Raw genomic sequence first — 18757 nt, 5'->3', positions numbered from 1 at the left:
GGCACCCTGGGGTTTGTGGATTCGGATCCCGGGTGCAGATCTACACATCACTCATCAAGCTGTGCTGTGGTGGCATCCCACATACAAAATAGAGGAAGATTGGCACGGATGTTAGCTCAGGGACAATCTTCCTCAAGCAAAAAGAGGAAGTTTGGCAACAGACGTTAGCTCAGAGCCAGTCTTCCTCACCAAAAAAAAAAAAAAAAAAAAAGCCTGTAGTCACTACAGCACGTTTAAGATCTTCAGAAAGAGGAAAAGTAAAGAAGGGCCAGGTGCCATGCTCTGTGGTCACTGCACCTCCTGGGCTGCCATCCTTGTATTCTCTGTACCGGGTTGCAGGGCCACGGGATCCTGCCCTGGGCAGGTAGAGGCTGTCCATGACCTTCACTGAGCCCAACGGCCCAGCAAGGGCAGAGGGCTGAGCTGTCTCCAGCTCTCTGACCTGGAACCTTTGGTTTCAGAAGTGCAGGCCACCCCCTCACAGACTGGCTGAGGACTGACAATACCAAGTGGCAAGATCGAGGCTCAAAGAACTGAGTCAAAACCCCAGCAGGCTGGAGCAGAAGGCTGCCCACACTCACGTTGAGGGAGATGTGATAACCATGTCCCCCATGGGAGACTTGAGCTTGTGGGTGTGGGGCAGGCTGGGGACAGGCCCTCAGGCTGTGAGGTTGGAGTTGCCCAGGTCCACGGGGCCGAGGGAGGCCATGTGGCAGCCCCAAAGCCACGTGCTAAGGCCCCTGATCAGTGGTGCCCGGAGGAGTCTTAGAAACATGTGCCAGGCTCTCAGGGCGCGGAGGGCAGGGCTGGCCACTTCAGGGGCTCCAGCGCCCATGGGAGGCAGGTGGAGACAGATTTGTCCGGGCAGAGGGGGGACTTCTCAACAGAAGGGTGCTCTTTCGGGGGCCGGCACTGGCCCGGGAGACCCTGCCGAGGGGGCTTCCTCCCAGCAGGGCTGCGGGTCCAGGCCCCCTCTTGTTGCCTGCCTGACTGATGCCAGCATTTTCCTCCCCCAGAGTCGGATGGCAGAGAGCCTGCGCCTCTTCGACTCCATCTGCAACAACAACTGGTTCATCAACACCTCGCTCATCCTCTTCCTGAACAAGAAGGACCTGCTGGCGGAGAAGATCCGGCGCATCCCGCTCACCGTGTGTTTCCCCGAGTACAAGGGCCAGAACACCTACGAGGAGGCCGCCGTCTACATCCAGCGGCAGTTCGAGGACCTGAACCGCAACAAGGAGACCAAGGAGATCTACTCCCACTTCACCTGCGCCACCGACACCAGTAACATCCAGTTTGTCTTTGACGCGGTAACAGACGTCATCATACAGAACAATCTCAAGTACATAGGCCTTTGCTGAGGAGCCGGGCCAGCCTGTTTGTCTGTGGTGAAACCCCAGGGGTGTCACAACCCCACTCGTGCTAGGGAGACCCAGCCCAGGGGCCGAAAACAGGGGGCCTGAAGAATGTTCCGCCGCTCCTCCGCCTCCTTGGCCCCCACGTTTCCGCAAACATAAATATATATGGATAGATTGCTAGGTAGGTAGACACACACACACACACACACACACAGTCTGGAGATGGCAAAGTTCCCCAAAGCATTGAGGTCTCTTGAAGACGTGAGGAGCTGTCACCAAGTTCACAAGCCCTTCCTGCCCCTTCACTTTGCCTTCCTAAGTTCGGCCCTGCTCTGCATGGGGGTTCACGCGGGACTACGGGGAGAGGCGGCCGGGTCACCTGGAGGAGACCAGCTCTGCCCGAGCTCCCGACTGGGGCCTTGCTGCTGAGCAGGAGGGAAACCAGCGCAGGGTTCCTGCACCTGTCCTGCTGGCCACGCCACCACTGGTCTCTGTACCACGGTCGTTCTGGAACCAGAGTAGGAGGCCAGACGACAGCACTAACCAGACCTCCAGCCACTCACAGCTCTTTTTAAACAGCTTCAAAATATGCAGCGAAAATCCACACAATAACGAGTGGCACGATTTGTTTCAAACTAGGCCAGCTGGGTTCCAGCTTTTCTTCTACTAGTCTGTTTTATAAATCAAAACCTGGTTTTTCTTCTCTGACATCTTTTTTTTTTTTTTTTGGCCAAATCTCGTGGTGTTTCGCAGAAAAACAAATACAGAAAATTTCAGATGCAGTTGAGTATTCTTTTTTAAATGCAGATTTTCAAAACATATTTTTTTTTCAGGTGGTCCTTTTTGTGTCTGGCTTGCTGAGTGTAAAGTTCTTATCTGGACGAGTCTGTTCCCTGCTCCCGAGCGATGCGGGGCGGCCGGCGCCCTGCGGCAGCCTCGAGGGGCAGCGTTGTACATACGCCCGTGCAGCGTCCTCTTGTTACTGGTGCGGTTTCTGCTTCGTTTTATTTCAGAAAATAAATGTAATGTATTTAAAGAAGGTTCTTCATCTGGAGAGAATGAACAATAGCTAACTGTCGTGGTACTTAAAGAGTAAATTATCCATGGCTTTGCAAGTGAAGGAAGGGGAGGCGAGAGACGGGGCCCCGGGTGCCCACTGCATCCTGTGAAGGCTCAGCCAGCATGGGAGCCTGAGGGAGCCCTGCCCACCCCAGGGACCGGCGCCGCGAAAGGACCCCAGCTGAGGGCCGCTTGTGAATAGGAGCCCACCGCCGCTGCTGCCACCGCCGAGAGGGAAGGCCCTGCCAGAGCCCCTGCCAAACCTTCTCTCTCAGCCTTTGTTCAGTACCCGTGTGTCCAAGGTCAGCGTGCGGATCACAGCCAAGGACTGAAGAGACGGACAGAGGGAACGAGGAGCTGGTGATGGGATGAAAGTCAAAGATGGTCTACTTTAAGAAAATAAAATCCCCTGAATGAGCTGAGCCTCGTCCCGGGTGCTGTGTGCATGGCTATGTGCCGCTGTCCTCGGTACCATCAGGAGGGCGGCGGGGACGCCTTCCATGTTGATGTCCCTTTCTCTCTCCCCCCTCCATGCAGTTAGGTAAAATCATTCTGAAAGGAACATCAAGAATAACCTCACAAGAGGCAAGAAGCTGCAGAAGGGGGGCGATCTGCCAGGCCGAGTGTCCCCAGGGGCTGGTTTGGGGGTGGTGACGGCGTCTGCCTCTCCTACTGTCCCCAAGACCCTACCCAGCACTGGCCCAGCCTGCACCATCACCCAGAGCCCTCACAACCTAAAGACACCTCTGCCAGGGCCACAGTCATCCCCTGAAGAGCCCAAAGGGTGCCAACAACACCCGCGGTGCAGGGTGGGCCCTGCAGGGGGTGGGGACGAGGGGCCCTGCTGGGCCACCACATGCTGATTCTGTTTGTACAGTCAGAGGCATCTCTGAGTGGTAGAGAACGCTAATTAGAAGTCAAGGAAGTATGTTCACCCTGCACCGGGCTCCTTACAAGCTACTGTGTTTAACAGTCAGCACCACAGCAGGTAGTCAGCGGTGACCCATTTTATAGATGAGGAAAGACGCCCAAGGTCAAGATCAGGGAGCAGTGGAGTCACCCTCCACAGGAGGAGCAGAGGGGGCTGGAGACGCCCAAGGCCTGGGTCCTCGCCCAGCTCTGCCCGTGACGGCTCTGCACCTGGACGGACCAGGTAGGAGCCACAGTGAGCGCAGAGCCCCTACACCGCCGCCTCCAGTCCAGGGCCATGCGCGAAGGCCTGAGCGACGGGCACGTACACACACACACACACACGTGCAGACACACAGCACTCAGACACACACACCGACCTGGCTCTCTCACCTCCCCCACCCCTGAGCCAATGTGGGGATTCCTGTCATGCCTTCCCCATCACCAAACAGCAAAAACCCAAGGGGGCTTTGTATAAGAAGAAATAACGTGTGACTTAAAATCTTTGAGACTTATTTTGCGCTTTTAATGCCAACTGTGAAAAGAGCAGTAATCTCACCATGAGCATCTTTAACCTAAAAATACACAGCTAGAGGGAAATAGAAGGATTCTGCCTTCTGTCCTCCTGTGTTCGAGGATGAGTGGAGGTTTCCCCGGGACAGTGTTCCTCCTGGCTCTCAGAGCTCGATCAGCCGACTCTTCCAGGGTCCTGCCCTCCGCTGCCATCTGTCTGCACCAGTCCTTCCTCACAAGAGCCTGCCACACCCCCTAGGCTCCACGGATCCCTCTGCTCTTCCCATCCTCACAGTCCGTGATCCGTCCGTCCCTCAGGGCCAAGCTCCCTGGGGGTAGGAAGTCCCCTTCTTCCCCTGATCTCCACAGAGCGTCCACACCAGGGCCACGGTGAGGTGGCAGGGGCGTTAGCACTATCTGACCCACCCCTTTCCTCCACTGTGCCCTGGGAGAGGCAGGGGCTGAGCTGAGTCCAGGAGAGGCCCACAGACAGGAGTGTTAGCCAGAAGGAGATGAGCTCGGGACCAGAGGGGACCGGCGAGAGGAGGCGAGAATTGGTGGAGGACGGCCCTAAAGGGAGAGAAGCTTCTCTGTGCAAGGGGAGCTGGTCCTGCCTCGTCCTCTGCAGGCGACTAACCACAGCCCAGCTCTCATCGTGGGCCCAGACTCCCTCTCCCAGGACACACTGATCCCAGGGCTCCAGGGGTGTTGCCATCCTCGCTGTAGCCCATGTGGCCACCCGAGATGCTGCAAGGGGGCAGTGACAGTGTCATGATAACCCCAGCTCCCCTCAGTGACTGTGCTGGGCCGCCAGGCCCTTGGCTGAGTCCAGGACACACTCGCTCATCTAATTCCATCCTCCCCTGCTTCTGGGAAGCCGAGATTATTGATTCTATTTTACAGAAGAGAAAGCAGAGACCCTGAGAGTGGATGGCTTCTGGTGTCACACAGTGTGTAACAAGTGACCCAACTGGGCCTGGGTCCCAGTGGCTGTGCTCGTCTGTCCACACTCCCCAGAGCCCACGTGAAGCCCTAGCCATCTAGGAAAAACAAGCATGGGGTGTGGTCCAGCTGGCACTGTGCCAAGTGCTGAGGAGGGCGGCCAGCACCATGAGGATCAGGGGGCCACACAGGCTGGACGACACCCTGGGGCACTCACCTCACCCAGGAGGAGCCAGGTGAGGGGCTTCGGTGCTAAGGGAGGTCCTAGGCCAAGTGCCAGCTGGTTCTGCCCTGCATGTGCCCTGGGAAGACATGACCCCTTTGGGAATTCCTTGGGTGATGGGCTGTCCCAAACCACCTGGGAATATTGTGAAACCTTGTGGAGAAGGCTGAGAAAGGCCACCTGCCCCAAGAGGGAGCACAAGGATAGCCACTGGGACCACGGCCGGGCCTGATGGGCCTGACGGGCCAGACCGGGAACAGCTCTCCTGGCTGGAAGGGGCAGGTGAGTGGGGAGGGTGAGGGGAGAGGAGGCATTAATAGGTGCACCAGGCTGGGAACCTAGTGGGCAGTGTCACCATGGGTGGGCATCATCCTTTGCTAAGTCTGGGAAGGGGGCAGCTGCCCATCAAAGACTGTCAGGCTGATGACATGCCCGGGGCCCTCATGTACCCCACCCTGCTGAGGCAGCCAGCCCCACCCCTCCACCCTGTGGTGTCAGGACCGGGAGGAGCAGGGAGCTGCTCTGGGCCACCTTACCAGGTGGCCCCCAAGGAGAGCGGGGGTGTAGGGGCCGACCTGGCTGAGGTGCACTACGAAAGGGGGACAACACCCCATTTTGCTCCTCCAGCAGTCACTCCAGGGCTTCCGCTCCCACAGCTTGAGCTCCCCCACACACAGCCACCCCCGATTTTTCTCTAGCCCAGATGGTATGAGTCCAGGAATGTCCCTCTGCCCCTCAAAACTGCCAGGATCAGACCTACATCCAGACAGGTTCCCCAGCCCAGCCCTGTGCCTTTCTAAGGCCAAGGAGGCAGAATCCACAGAGGATCCTCACTGCCTCCCTCCCACCCTGGCTGGTGCTCCCCTCTGGGCAGGGAGCGGGTGGCCGCCTTCACCCCACAGTGCCACCCAAGCCCAGGCCACACACAGGCGGTTCAGGGACACAGCAGTGCCTGCACTGTGCTGCTGCTGAAGCCAAGTCAGCAGCTCAGAGCCCAGCACAGGGACGGAGCGGCCAGACTCACAGGGGTACCAGTCAGGGACCAAAGCCACTGTCAGAGGGCTCACGGGGCCTGGGCCATGCCGGTGGGCTGGCAGGGAGACACTTCTGGGGACCCTGGGGCTATTTAGCTGCATCCCCAAACCCAGTTACAGAAGAATCCTTCATTTCAGCATTGAGCTCCCTCCTACAGAATGTGGGGACGCAAAATGAGACCTGTTTCCACACGGGGTTCGCAGAAGCAGAGGAGGAGACAGAGATTCCTCCAGAGTCCCTGGCAGTCGTTCAGAGCCCCGCGGACCGGGGGCCTGGGCTGGTGGCCTCTGCGTGGCATCTGCCTCTACTTAAATGCTGGTTTCTCCTTGCCTGACACTGCACCACCACCCTGGGCCTGAGAGCAGAGCAGCCCGTGAGGCCGTCATCGGTCCTCTGGCACCCCCTGCTGGTTACTCTGGGAAACCAGGTACATGCCAGACCTGGCCAAGTGCAAGGACTCAGAGGGAAGACCTCCGTTTCCCCACAGACACCCCACATTACAGAGGAAACAACTGAGGCACAGTGCCTGGAACAGAGCAAGGGCCCAAAACGTATTTGTGGAATGAATGAAGGAACGAGTGAGTGAATTGCAGCAAGAAAACACCAAACGGTCTTTAAAAATATGGCATAAAACCTGCTAAATAACCAATGTCTGTTGAGTACCAGCCACGTGCCAAGCTCTCCACCAGGTGCAGAGGGTGCCTTCCGGTGTGGCCATGCTAGAAAACCCATGCTAGTGACCACCAGATTGAGAGCCAGCTCAGCCCCAGGTGCAGACTGTCCTGGCCAAACCACACAGTTGCCTGTGCTCCTTGATGAAACGGAGGCTCCAGCAGGCTGTGCTATTGCCCAAGGTCACGAACTGCTAAGAGCGGAGCCACTGAAATAGCCCTCACCCCACGCCGAGGCCCAGCGTGGACACCCCCTGAGACACAGCCACATTGGCCAACCCAGAAGCCAGAGTGCTTGAGCCCCCTCCGATATGCCTCCTGGGGCACCCACCACACTGCACGTCTCCCTCCTTCCCTCTAACTATCCGCCCCACCCCACTGCCACAGATCCCTCACCACAGTGTCCCAGGCAACGTGCAGCGCCCAGGAAACCCTGTGATCAAGGGCTGAGGCTCACCACCGGGACCCCCAACGGGCTTGTCAAAACCACAGCCCCCCACTCCTCCTGGTGCACCGAGTGCTTGGAGATTCCAGAACAAGGTGCAGGGAGGTGGGGTGGGGTCGGGGCCTGGCCCCCAGAACCCAGATCACCACAGAGCTTTTGTAAGGAAGACAGCACGGGCTTGGCCGGGGCTACATGAGGAGAGCTCAAAGCAAAAACAAAAATCTGTCCCAGGCACCTTCTCAAGCTAAATGTAAAAATGGAAACCCCTACACATTTAGGAGAAAATACGGCAGAATATCTTCACAAGCTCTTAAACAGCACCAAATTCTCTTACACAGCACCCCTCCTCCCAAAAAAACACAAAGGAAAAGATTGATGAAACTTAGTACATTCCAGTAAGAAACTGCTGGACCAATGAAGAAACCAACAGCGAAAAGCCGGGCAAACAGCCTGGGAAATGATGTTCACGATGTGTGTGACCCACAAGGGGCTGGATAAATGAAACACTCCCTCAAATCAATAAGAAATGGAAAAACAGCTCAACAGAATGAGCTCCAGCTCCCAGGAGGCACCGGGCAGAGGAAAGATGCCCCTCTCCCAGTCAAGGGAGCAAAGCCACACAACAGGGACATGCAGAGCGCACCAGCAGGTTGCTGGTGAGGATGCAGCTGGCCAAGGGAGGTGGGTTGGGAAGCAGGAGAGAATCCCGCCAAGCTGAGGGCTTGTAATCTCTGTGCCCCGCGACAATGACACCCTCCTCCCGCCGAGGCCTTGGAGGGACTCCAGAAAAACCTGAGCAGGAATGCTCAGGAATGGAAACCACCGGCGTGCCGGTGAGCTGGGCATGGGTGAGGATACTGACCGGAAGCTTACATCCAGACACCGGAAGGGCATGTCGCTGTTATAACAATGAAATAGAGCCTGTGACACCACATAAATCTCCAAATTATCACATTCCGTTTTTTAATAGCAAAAGGACACCTACAGCAAGATCCATTTACATAGAGTTTTAAAACAAGGACAGATCTCTATATAATTACGTCTGTGGTAAGATATAAAGACATATGTTGGGGACATAGTCACCAAATTATTGGTAGCTCGAGGGAGGGCAGGAGAAGGGTGCAGGGTGAGGGAGCTTCAAAGGGTGCTTGGACTGTGTTTTCTTTTTTAAACAAAAATCTCAAGCAAATATGAAATATGGTAGAGTGTTAAGATTTAGCAAAGTGGGGTGATGGTACCTGACATTCATTATCGTTATCTCTCTATTTCCCTGATGCTTAAAGAGCTCACAATAGTTTTGAGAGCCCTGGGTGAGAGCCAGTCCCCTCTCTCTGCACCCCAAGAAGGAGAGTTCCTGCGTGGTGAGCACATTTAGCTCAGCCCCGAGCACTAGTCCTTCACAGACACCCCAATATTCCAGGGGCCCTCAACCCTGGCCACACAGGAGAATCTGCCAAGGTACGTTTAAGAAAGATGTGTGCAGGGCCCTCCCCAGAGACACGTTCCGTGGGCCTGGGATAGGGCCAGAGATGGGACGGTCTTTTTAAAAGACCACCAGGGGGTTCTGTGGTCCGGCCTAGCGTGCTCCCCCACACACAGCCAGGCCCAGCTAGAGGGAGTTGTGGCAGCAACTCCAGGCCCCAGGGGCTCTGCTCCATTCAGCCTGCCTCTTGTAGTCTTTTCTCTCTGGGACCTTAATTCGGGGCACCCACCCCCCTCCCTGACGTTGACGGCGCCCTGCATGCAGGGTTGTGCTACGTGCTTGGCGATCCTCTTCTCGCTTGGCCCTCACTTCAGGCCTCTGAGTGGGTACCTTCAGCCTCGCTTTAGAGATGAGGCGACAGCCTGTCCAGGGGCACATGGGGGCCGAGGGGCAGGGCAGAGAGAACCCAGGTCTGTCTGGCTTCGGAGCCACGATGTCTGTTTGTCCACCTTTAACTGAAGGCATCCCCATTAAGGCCTGATATCCTGCCTCTTGGAATGAGCCCCTAGTTTGAAAACGCTCATTGCTTCGTGACGGGATGCCAATCTGACACAAATCTCAACCCTCTGCTGTGGTCAGCGGGTGGCCGTTACCTGGACTCCAAATCCGATTAGAGGGAGAAGGGACATCGAACCAAGGGGTGGAGTGGCCTTCTTTAATCCTTAAAAACGTGCTATGGCCCTTCACCAAAGAGGACATTTCCAGGGCTATCATCACCAGCGAAATACAAATTAAAACCCAAAGGAGATGCTACCACACACCCACAAAAGTAGCTAAAATAAAGAGACAGGAAAGATCACAAGTGGGTGAGGACAGGCAATGCCCATCCGCCACGGCGGGAGTGCACGTTGGTGTAACTGTCTTGGGGCACCGTGTGGTACCTTCTAGAGCTGGGTGTAAACTTATCCCACGCCCAGCGAGTCCCCCCAGGTATATCTCAGCAGACACACACACACGTCCATCGAAAGGCATCATGAGAGCGTTCACAGCCACTCTCTTCTCGGCAGCCATATGCTAGAAACACTTCAGACGTCCTTCGGCGACAGACTAGATAAGTGTGCTGTAGTGAACTCACATGACGTGGACACCACACTCCAGCTCGAGTCAGCAAAGATCAGCAATGTGTGACGTACGTGGTCTCAGAGACAAAGCTTGAAGCAAAGAAGCTGAGAACAAAATACTACAGACCGTATGTTTCCACTTACGTAAAGTTTAAAAAGAGGCACAAACTCATCTATAGTCTTAAACTGCAGATACTGTTTACCTGTGGTGAGGGGTGGTCACTGGTACGGGGCATGTGGGAAGGTTCTGGAGGGCTGGCGAAACTACCTATTTCTTTATCTGGGTAGTGGTTCGGCGGACGCTCACGTAGCACAGCTTAATCAAATGTTCATGTATGACTTGTGCCTTTTTAACGTGTATGTTGTACCTTAATAAAAACATAACTCTAAAGAACTGTGCTGTGGACTATGATCTGCAGTGTGGCGCAGACCTGACCTGGACAGGAGACCGAGGGCCACCCGAGTGCCCACCGCGAGCCTACCTGAGGGCACCTGGGCCAGGTGCTTATACGCCAGGTGCAGGTTCTCCCGGCAGGCTGCCTGCGGGTCGTGCAGCAGGTAGGACAGGGCGTGGATGACGTCGTACTTCAAAAAGCCTTCTCTGGGGAAGAGAAGTCAGATTTAGACACAAGTAAGAGGATGCCCAGAGAGGGTCCAGTAAGAACAAGAGGCAGTTAGCCACCCCCGCCCCCACGTGGAGTCTGCGCCCGTGCAGGCTGGTGCCGACCACATTCCTCTGGCTTCCTGAGAGAAGACAAAGGCCAGAGGTGGATAACACGTCACAGAATCCGTGAGGGCAGTGTGGCGTGTGTGGTGGAGTCACGTTGCTCTGCCCCTTCCTAGACAGGCCTCCCACTCAAGCTCTTTGTGCCCCTGGATCCTTTCACTCTTCTGAGCCTCAGTGCTATCATCTGTAAAACAGGGATGAGGCAGCAGAAGCTGGCAGCCGACCTCCCCTGAACTTCGGGGCTGAGCTGGCGGCCTCTCTCTACCTGTCCATCACACCCCACTGAGGCTCCAGGGCACGCAGCTCCGCGGGCCCCCTCAGCCCTCCCTCCTCTCCCAGCTGAGTTGCAGGCTTGCCAGCAGCCAGCTGCCGCCTCCAAACCTATGTATGCCTATTATGCTTGTTGTTATAATTACATAAGTTAATTAAATATTAGGTAAGCCAATTAGATGAGAGAAGAGGTTTTTTTCATTTCCTTAGAAAACAGAGTTGAATGCTTTGGGAGGACTCAAAAGTGAGTCTCTTAAAAAAAGCGAGATGATTGTAAAAGATTCTAGAAGGTTTCTGCATGCAGATTACTTCATTAATGTCTTTTAGTTCTTGCTCTACTTTAAAGAAACCAAAGCTGCAAATTAGATAATGTTATAGATGTGATTTAAACAAAAAAGATGCCAAGAAACTCCAACCAGTGGGCCCATATCCAAGGACAGGCCTGGGTGGCACGGAGGGATTGGCGACTGCTGAGACATTTGTGTCTGGGATTAAAATGAACTGTTTAAAGGGAATATACAATTTCTTCGATTCCTGGCTTTTTAACCATTTCTTCTGATTAACCAACTAACTACTGGAGCTAGTCGCATCTAGTGAGAGGGCTTCTGAGGTCCCATCTCTCAGGGCTGGGGTCAGGCAGAAGCGGGAACTCAGGGTGAGGCCCGTGTCCAATGCCCAGCGCACAGGAAGTGCCTGACCACCTGTGCCCTGCCTGGTTAGCCAGGACTCAACCTTATGGCGAGTTCTGAGTCATCCTGGGAGAAGAAAGTCATAGGGGCCTCCCCTGGCCACTCGGCATGAGGTGTCTGGGCCCCTTCACTCAGTGCCTGGTCATCCACTCCGTGTCACTCCTGCTTTGAGAGTGGCTGTGTTTGTGGGCCATCACATAAACTATTTCCTCAAAGTGACAAGATGCCAAGCCCCGGGTTTCCACCCTCAGCCCTCTTCCCTTCACTACCTGTCTGGGGACAAGAGGGCAGAAGGTTTCAACATGCTTCATTATTCAGAGCTTGACGGGCTCCGCGAGTGACTGGCTTTAGTCATAAGACCGCCACTGGACCTGAGCGAACTTCGGAAGCCAGCCCCGGGTATTTTCGGCCCTTTGCATCCTTTGTTCCACTCGGTGTGGTGGAGCGAGCCGGGGTTTTGGAATCCCGGGCCCCGGGCACACAAGTTGCCTTGCTCCGGTCAGTGTGAGGGATGACGGAGAACAATGAAGGGGTGTGCAGGCCAGGCCATATCAGGTCCTCAGTCAGCAATGTTTCTTCACGGAGTGTGTGTCCTGTCCCCCAAACCCCACTAACATGACCACTGCCAGCGGCCCCCTCCCCACAGTGCAGACCTCCTATGCCTCTAAACAAACCTATGGTCACCCTCATGAGGTCGGAGTATCCTTATAACTGCCAAGCTTCAAGCATCTCTCCTCTCAGCGTCCGTCACCCCTCACTGGAGGTTGCTACCTAATGTCCGTTTCAGGTCCAGAAAGAGGAAGGAGGAGCAGGAAGAATGAGCGATGCTGTGCTCCTCTGTGCCCCTGAGGTATTCGAGCACCTCCCCTGGGTCTGTCTCAGAAAACACAGTGAGACTGACCAAGAGTCTTGCCAGGGCCCAGAGCAGGAAAGCGCAGGACACCCACACTCCCTGCCCAGGACTGGGCTCGTGCCCCTGCCCACCGTTCTGTCCACGGTACCCAATGGCCCTTCTTGGTGCAAAATGTGTGAACTGGGTGCTCGCAGTGGCCCTGCCTCCCCACACGCACCCCATTCATAGTGACCTGTTGGGCCAGGGCTGCACATGGGACCTGGCTGACACATCCCCTTCCAGCGACCTGAAATTACAACCCAGAGAAGACCCAGGGAGCTGGGAGGTCAAGGGGACTGAGGGACTGAGGCAGACATCAGGAGAGGGCCCTGAGGAGGCGGCGTGTGAGTTCACAGAGATTGTCCATGGGGAGAGGGAGGCAGCAGTCCCCAGAGAGAGGCCGTGGGCTGGACGTTTCCGAGATGTCACCCAGCTGAGCACTTCACGTGCACCAACTCATTTAACTCCCTGCCCCACGAGCAGATGCAGTGAGGACACCGAGGCACCGAGAGCTTGGGAGACGGAGAACTAAATGGCCTTGGGTTTTGTGAGCTGCCCTGACACCCTAGAAAGGACCTGAAGCTTCTCCAAAGGGGCATCTGTTGTTTACACCAAACAAGCCCACAGATGGTGAGCCCCCAGCCCCTGTGCTCTCCATCAACACTGTGATTAACACTCTCCCTTCCTCTTCCTTCTGGGCATGCGCACACCAGGCGGCGGCCCCAGGGCAGAGCTGGAGGGCTGTTTGTGAGCTCTTATGGGCTTATGATCTGTTTTCAATACAAAATAAAACTAGCGATCCCAGATCAAGAGGGTGAACTGAGCTGATGCGGGAAAGCACTTCCACCCCCTCACGTACACACCAACTGACTCCTAACCAAAATGCTGGATGAACTGTCTCTTTAAGCACAGAATACAAAGTTGTGCTTATACAAGAAAGGGACGTTTCCAGGTGCCAGAAAGCTAGAAGAACCTGAGCATCGCGAGCAGAGTTTGAAGCCACCAGGTCAGAGCCGGTGTGTACTTTGAGGCTGGTGCCTGGGACGGGAGCCAAAGCCACAGGCTCTTGTGGGGGTCTGGGAGAGGGAACTGGGATCCCCATAAAGAGCGAAGAAAAGGCTAAATTGTTGTGGATGCGGGGCCTGAACTTTCCACCTTCAAAGGGTGAAGCTCAGAGCTGGAAAGTAACATAAAAACTGGCCTGGAACAGAAGCCCCATTAGGCCTCCACAGAGGCAACCAAAACTGTCCCACAGGGGTCTGTTCTGGCCAAACAGAAGTCCTGCGGAAAAACTGTGCTACAAGTACTCAAGGTCGTTCAAGGGCATGCCACTCAGAGTTGGGGTGTGGTTCCAAAGCGTGACATTGGTTTCCAGAGACAGCTGCCCACCTGCCCACGTTATGGGTCGCCATGATGTAGAGCACCTCGGTGGTCTTCAGCCGCACCATGTCATTGGTGTCCTTCAGCAAAGCTTTCAGGCTCTCCAGGCAGCCTAAGAGGCAGAGAAACTTTGAACGTTTACCACTCTCAGAAGTCAACTAACCTGGAAGTCAACAGGTGGGCCTAGGTCGGGCAACAGGAGAGCACCAGAGGTTCCAATGCTTTGGGGCATGGGGAATCGTGTCGGTTATGAAGGAGTGCAGGGTCACCGAAGGTGGCTCTGAGTGCTGGAAAGGCTCCCACCCAGGGACTGTTTCATCTAACCCCCCTGGTGAATTTCCCTGCACGCTTCCGACCAGCGCCCTCTCTCGCAGTCTACCATGGGATTAAGAAAATGGCCTTTGCATTTGGAGAGACCAGGGGTCAAATTCCAACCCTGTCCCCAGCCAGTCACGTGCCTTTGAATGGGTTACACCTCGGGATGCCAAACTGAGCAAATAAAAGTCCTGCTTTATTTATTTATCAGGCAACCCCAGTCTCACACCCCTTCTCTGAGGCTTGATTTTCTATCTGTCGGTTAAGGATGCTCCTTCCTCCCATGGCCAGTGCTCTGAGGACTAAGATAACACGGCCACTACACGTGGGGTGGTGCTGGTCCAAAGCCAAGCTCATTACATAGCAATCCTTATTCTTGACGCTCCACCCAGTGTCCAAGGCCATGCTCAGACTGCCACGGCCTCTGGAATTAAACCAGACCTTCAGATACAGCTGGAGGGAGAAGCGGCAGTTCACCCATCACGTGCCTGATCTGGGAAGCATATGACCATGCCACTAAAGTCACCCCGATTCTTATTTTGGTAATTAGGAGAGTGGGAGACAAGGGACATGGGTCCCAGATTTATGAGTGGTTTCAGTAGTGTGCATGCCTACCTTTTGTGACAGCCTTGTGGATGACACAGATAAACAGGGCTGTTTGGTGGATTTGTGGCCACCTGGTTGAGCCATAGCAGAGGGAGCCGTTTCGTGGCTCTGGGTGGGGAGCCGGTGGTGTCCGGACAAGAACGGACTGACCAGCTGGGAGGGATGCTGGGAAAAGGCCAGTCACCTCAGCTTCTCCCACCTTGACCCACTCTGTGACTGTCCATCCAGACCCCAGTCATGGTCACCTGGGCTGTGACACTCTCACCTATGTCGATGGCCACGTAGACATGCTCAGGGTCGTGCACGAGGTCACACAGAGCCATGAGGGCTTTCTGCCTCGTCAGCAGGTCCTCGGACTGCAGCTCCTTGTTCAGCTTGGGCAACGCCCGACAGCCATAGGCAATGGCAGCCTGGCTGGGGTTGACATCGGGGGGCAGGTACATGGAGATCTGGGCACTGGCCATCTCCTCAAACCTGCAGAGGGTGACTCTCTAGCTTTCAAATGAAGCTCTGCAGGAACCACTGATTAAAAGAACCCAAAAAGTTGTCGTTACTACTACCGTGATTTAGAAGCTACTTCTCATTTGATCCTGAAAACTGCAAGGGCAGCAGATGGATATTTTTACTTCCATCTTACAGATGAGCAAACCGAGGCTAAGAGCAATCAAGGAATCTGCTCAAGGTCACAGCAAAGGTAAGTAGCAGCCCAAACTGCAAACTCCAGAGTTCTCCCAGGCTTAATGACAGAAGAAACCACCCATACTTTACACACTGGGCCTTCAGTCAAAGGCACTGCAGAGACAAAACAAACCAAACAAGCAGACACGAATATTGGCCACTATGTTTAGTGCTTATCTTGTGCCAGCAATACCTAGTATCTAACTCAACTGCCCCAGGAGGAGGGGACTTGTATTATCCACATTTTACAAAGGAGGAAGTTGAGGTTAAGGGACAAGGAGCTTGCTGGAGGTCATGGAACTGGTCAGGCTACAAGCCAATGTTCAAATCTGTCAAGCTCATTTACCCACGAGGGACCCATATTCAGATGCTTCCAGTGCATCCACAAAAAAAAGGAATTAAGGTTAAAGCTTAATTTATTTGATTCCACACAAACACACACTTTGAGCAACTCTGGGCAGCGTGGCTTAGTAGTTAAGAACTGGCTCCAGACCCAGGCCACGGGTGGCCGTTGACAAGTTACTCCCTCCATCTTTCCATAGCTGCAAAGGGAGATGATACCAGCACCTCCTTCCCCCCTCCCAGAGTTGTCCTATTAACTGATACTCATGAGCCTGGCACCCGAGCGCTCCAGAGATATTGGCTCTGATTATTACTATGGTGGTGGTGGTGGTGGTTGTTACCACGTTTAGTGGCACTGACAGGTCCCAGCCCCGTAGGAATCTACTCCGGTAAAAGAGGTGAGCTAGACTCTGATTCCGAGTACCAGGTGACGAGGGAAGGAGGAGAGGCGGCCGGGCTGGGAGGGACGCGGCCATTTTTGTCTGGGCTTCCTTCACAGGGAACGGTGGGTGCTGGGGACAGGGGCCTGCCCTCCTCTAAAAGCGTGGGCTGCAGGAGTCCGGCCGCGAATAACAGAGCCTCGGGGCGTGAGGCCGCGGACACAGTGTAAGCTGGAATGGGTGGGTCTAGAGCCCCCTGTCCCCGGGCCCCTGTCGGGCCGCCGCCGCTCACCTGCCCCAGCGCGAGGTCCGGGTAGAGCACGCCCGTTGCTAGGGACCCGGTTGCCAGGCGACCCCGGCGGCGGCCGCAGCACCGCCCTCCGCACGCTCGGCGCCCACCGCGCAGGCGCGAACAGCCCCGGGCTGGGACCGGCTGTAAAGAGGGGACAATAATACTTTACTGGGTTTCTGTGGGGAACAAAGACTCAGCTTTGTTCGTGATACAGAAGGAAAGGGAAGTGACTGTGTACGCCCTTTTCTGTACTAGACACTTCGCGTGGCTTTAATCCTTAGAGTAAACCCGTGAGGTTGTAACATCCAGTTTACAGAACCTCAGCGAAATTCAGTAGTTAATCCCAGATCACACAGGCCTGATCCCAGGACTGCAGAGCCCTGGCCGGTGCTCCTTCCTCTGCAGCTGACTGACTGGTAATGACACAGATTGGTCCCTGTAGTGGACACTGCTGAGCGGGGCAATTGTTCTTGAAAACAAGCCAGACCCAGCCACCACCTGCATAAAGGCCTGCCGTGGCTCCCCATTGGTCTCAGGACAAAGTCCAAAGTCCTAGCCTGCCACTCAAGGGCTGGGTGATGGCCCCCTCCAGCCATGCTGGACTCTCTCTTCATCCCCCCAAGTAGCCAACTCTTTCCTGCAGCCTGGGCTGCCTTGATAGACACTTCCTCCATGAAGCCTATCTTCTCCCCAACTCAAGATTAGTAAACCGTCCCATAGCTTAATTACCCATTGGCACACTGCCCTCCCCTGATTCCCTGTTTACTTCTCTGTCCCATCGGCCCCCTCAGTCCCCCCTTCCCCTGCCCCCCTGCCGACTCCCACTGCCCTGAGGGCGGAGGCCACGGTCAATCCTGTCTACTCCCTACCCTGTGCCAGGAATATCCCAGGAGGCCTTCAGTAAGTGTGGAGCAGATGAATGGTTAATGTGCTTGAATCAAGCACTTTCACCGTCTTGTGTGATCCTCACAACAAACCCTCGAAGTAGATATTCAGGTCCATTTTATAGCTGGGTAAACTGAGGCGTGGAAAGACAGAGAGCAACTCAGGTAAGGTCACCCCTTAGGCCTAAGCCCTTAGCAGTGAAATTCACTAGCGAGGCACCAAGCATCAGCCTCCTGCACATTTAGCTTTGAACTGAAGATACCTGACTTAAATCTGTGTGCCAAGGAGGCCATGTTGTGACATGGAGATCTGGCCCCACTGCTGTCCTGCAAAGGACCAAGCCATGAAGAGTCTCTCTAAGCCAGAGCATCCTAGTGTTCTTAGGAATCTGGTGTGGAGAGCGCTGGGCTGGGAGTTAGGAAATCTGGGTTCCAATTCCAGTTCTAGCTCACTGGGCAAATCCTTCTGAATATGTGAGCCTTCCTTTCCTTGTCTGTGAAATCAGGGAGCTGAGTCAAGTAGAATCTCAAAGCTGGGAACCCCAGGCCTCTCAGAATCTAGTTACACAGTGTTTTCTTTTTTTAATTGTCATTCAATTGTATTATTTTTCAATCTCCTTTTTATCTTTTAAAATATACACATAACATGGGCCGGCACCATGCTGAGAGGTTAAGTTCATGCGTTCTGCTTCAGTGGCCCAGGGTTTCGCCAGTTCGAATCCTGGGCGCAGACATGGCACCACTCATCAAGCCATGCTGAGGCGGCATCCCACATGCCACAACTAGAAGGACCCACAACTGAAAATACACAACTGTGTACTGGGGGGCTTTGGGAGAAAAAGGAAAAATTTTAAAAATCTTAAAAAATATATATAGACACATAACATTATACATAGCATTTTGTCAATTTGTGAAACATAAAAATATCATAATCTCCTGTGAATTCACCACCAGGACATTACTGATGCCTGCATCCTCTTCCCCTAGGCTAGACCCATCCTCCTCTCCAAAGCTAACTGCTGTCTCATTTCCACGATTACGCAGTCTTACGAGTGCCTCTGGAGGCCATCCAGCCCCGCACGCCTCACTCTCCAAACAGAAACTAGCTTTCAGGAGCTCAGTGACGCAGGTCAGCTTTTAAACAGCCATTAATTATGGAAATTAATTTTGGTAGCATGAGCTCTAGAAGCCAGGGACATGATATTCAGGCATCATTAGATTGAGACCTATGCAGATTAAGGCCAGTAAATGGTAGGCCTGTCCATTCCTGGCTGCTGCAGGTGCCGGACTCGCATCAAATGCCAGTGCCACAGCAAGAGCTCCCATGCTGTGACTGCACAGAGGAGGCGCCTGTGGGGAAGACCTGAAGGAGGAAAGCACGTTGAAATTCATCAGGGCTGACCTGGAAGAGCCAGCGATGGGGGATGTGACTAATTCCTGTGTTCCAAATTGTTTGTTTTCATTTGAGTTATTTATTGAATAGGCAATATACGCACACAGAGGAAAACCCAAAAGGTGTGAAAGTAAATGTCTGCCTCCCTTCTTGGTCCCCAGCCGATGGGCTGTCCTTGCTCGTGGCAACCACTGGTATCTTTCCAAAGAT

The 18757-nt window shown here is 54.5% G+C and overlaps 2 protein-coding genes across 4 annotated transcripts in view; one reads left to right on the top strand and one right to left on the bottom strand.

Annotated features, from left to right (window-relative positions):
• GNAZ (G protein subunit alpha z) overlaps positions 1 to 2835 on the top strand; it is a 53614-nt gene extending 50779 nt beyond the window's left edge. Inside the window, exon 3 of the mRNA XM_044775367.2 lies at positions 1017 to 2835. Coding sequence (XP_044631302.1) covers positions 1017 to 1361 — 345 coding nt within the window. The 3' untranslated portion in view covers positions 1362 to 2835. The remainder of the gene's footprint in view (positions 1 to 1016) is intronic.
• RSPH14 (radial spoke head 14 homolog) overlaps positions 1 to 16372 on the bottom strand; it is a 98873-nt gene extending 82501 nt beyond the window's left edge. For all 3 annotated transcript variants that reach the window (XM_070516601.1, XM_044775368.2, XM_014866296.3), the window contains exons 1-4: positions 16271 to 16372; positions 14844 to 15100; positions 13667 to 13769; positions 10182 to 10300 (exon numbers count right to left, since the gene is read on the bottom strand). In XM_070516601.1, the coding sequence (XP_070372702.1) occupies positions 10182 to 10300; positions 13667 to 13769; positions 14844 to 15042 (421 nt within the window). In that variant the 5' untranslated portion in view covers positions 15043 to 15100; positions 16271 to 16372. The remainder of the gene's footprint in view (positions 1 to 10181; positions 10301 to 13666; positions 13770 to 14843; positions 15101 to 16270) is intronic.
• Positions 16373 to 18757: the final 2385 nt, after the last annotated feature.

The sequence above is a fragment of the Equus asinus genome, chromosome 8, assembly GCF_041296235.1.
Source record: "Equus asinus isolate D_3611 breed Donkey chromosome 8, EquAss-T2T_v2, whole genome shotgun sequence".
Taxonomy (NCBI): domain Eukaryota; kingdom Metazoa; phylum Chordata; class Mammalia; order Perissodactyla; family Equidae; genus Equus; species Equus asinus.
The sequence above is the reverse complement of the archived record's forward strand: the minus strand, read 5'-3'. Positions and strand labels throughout refer to the sequence as shown.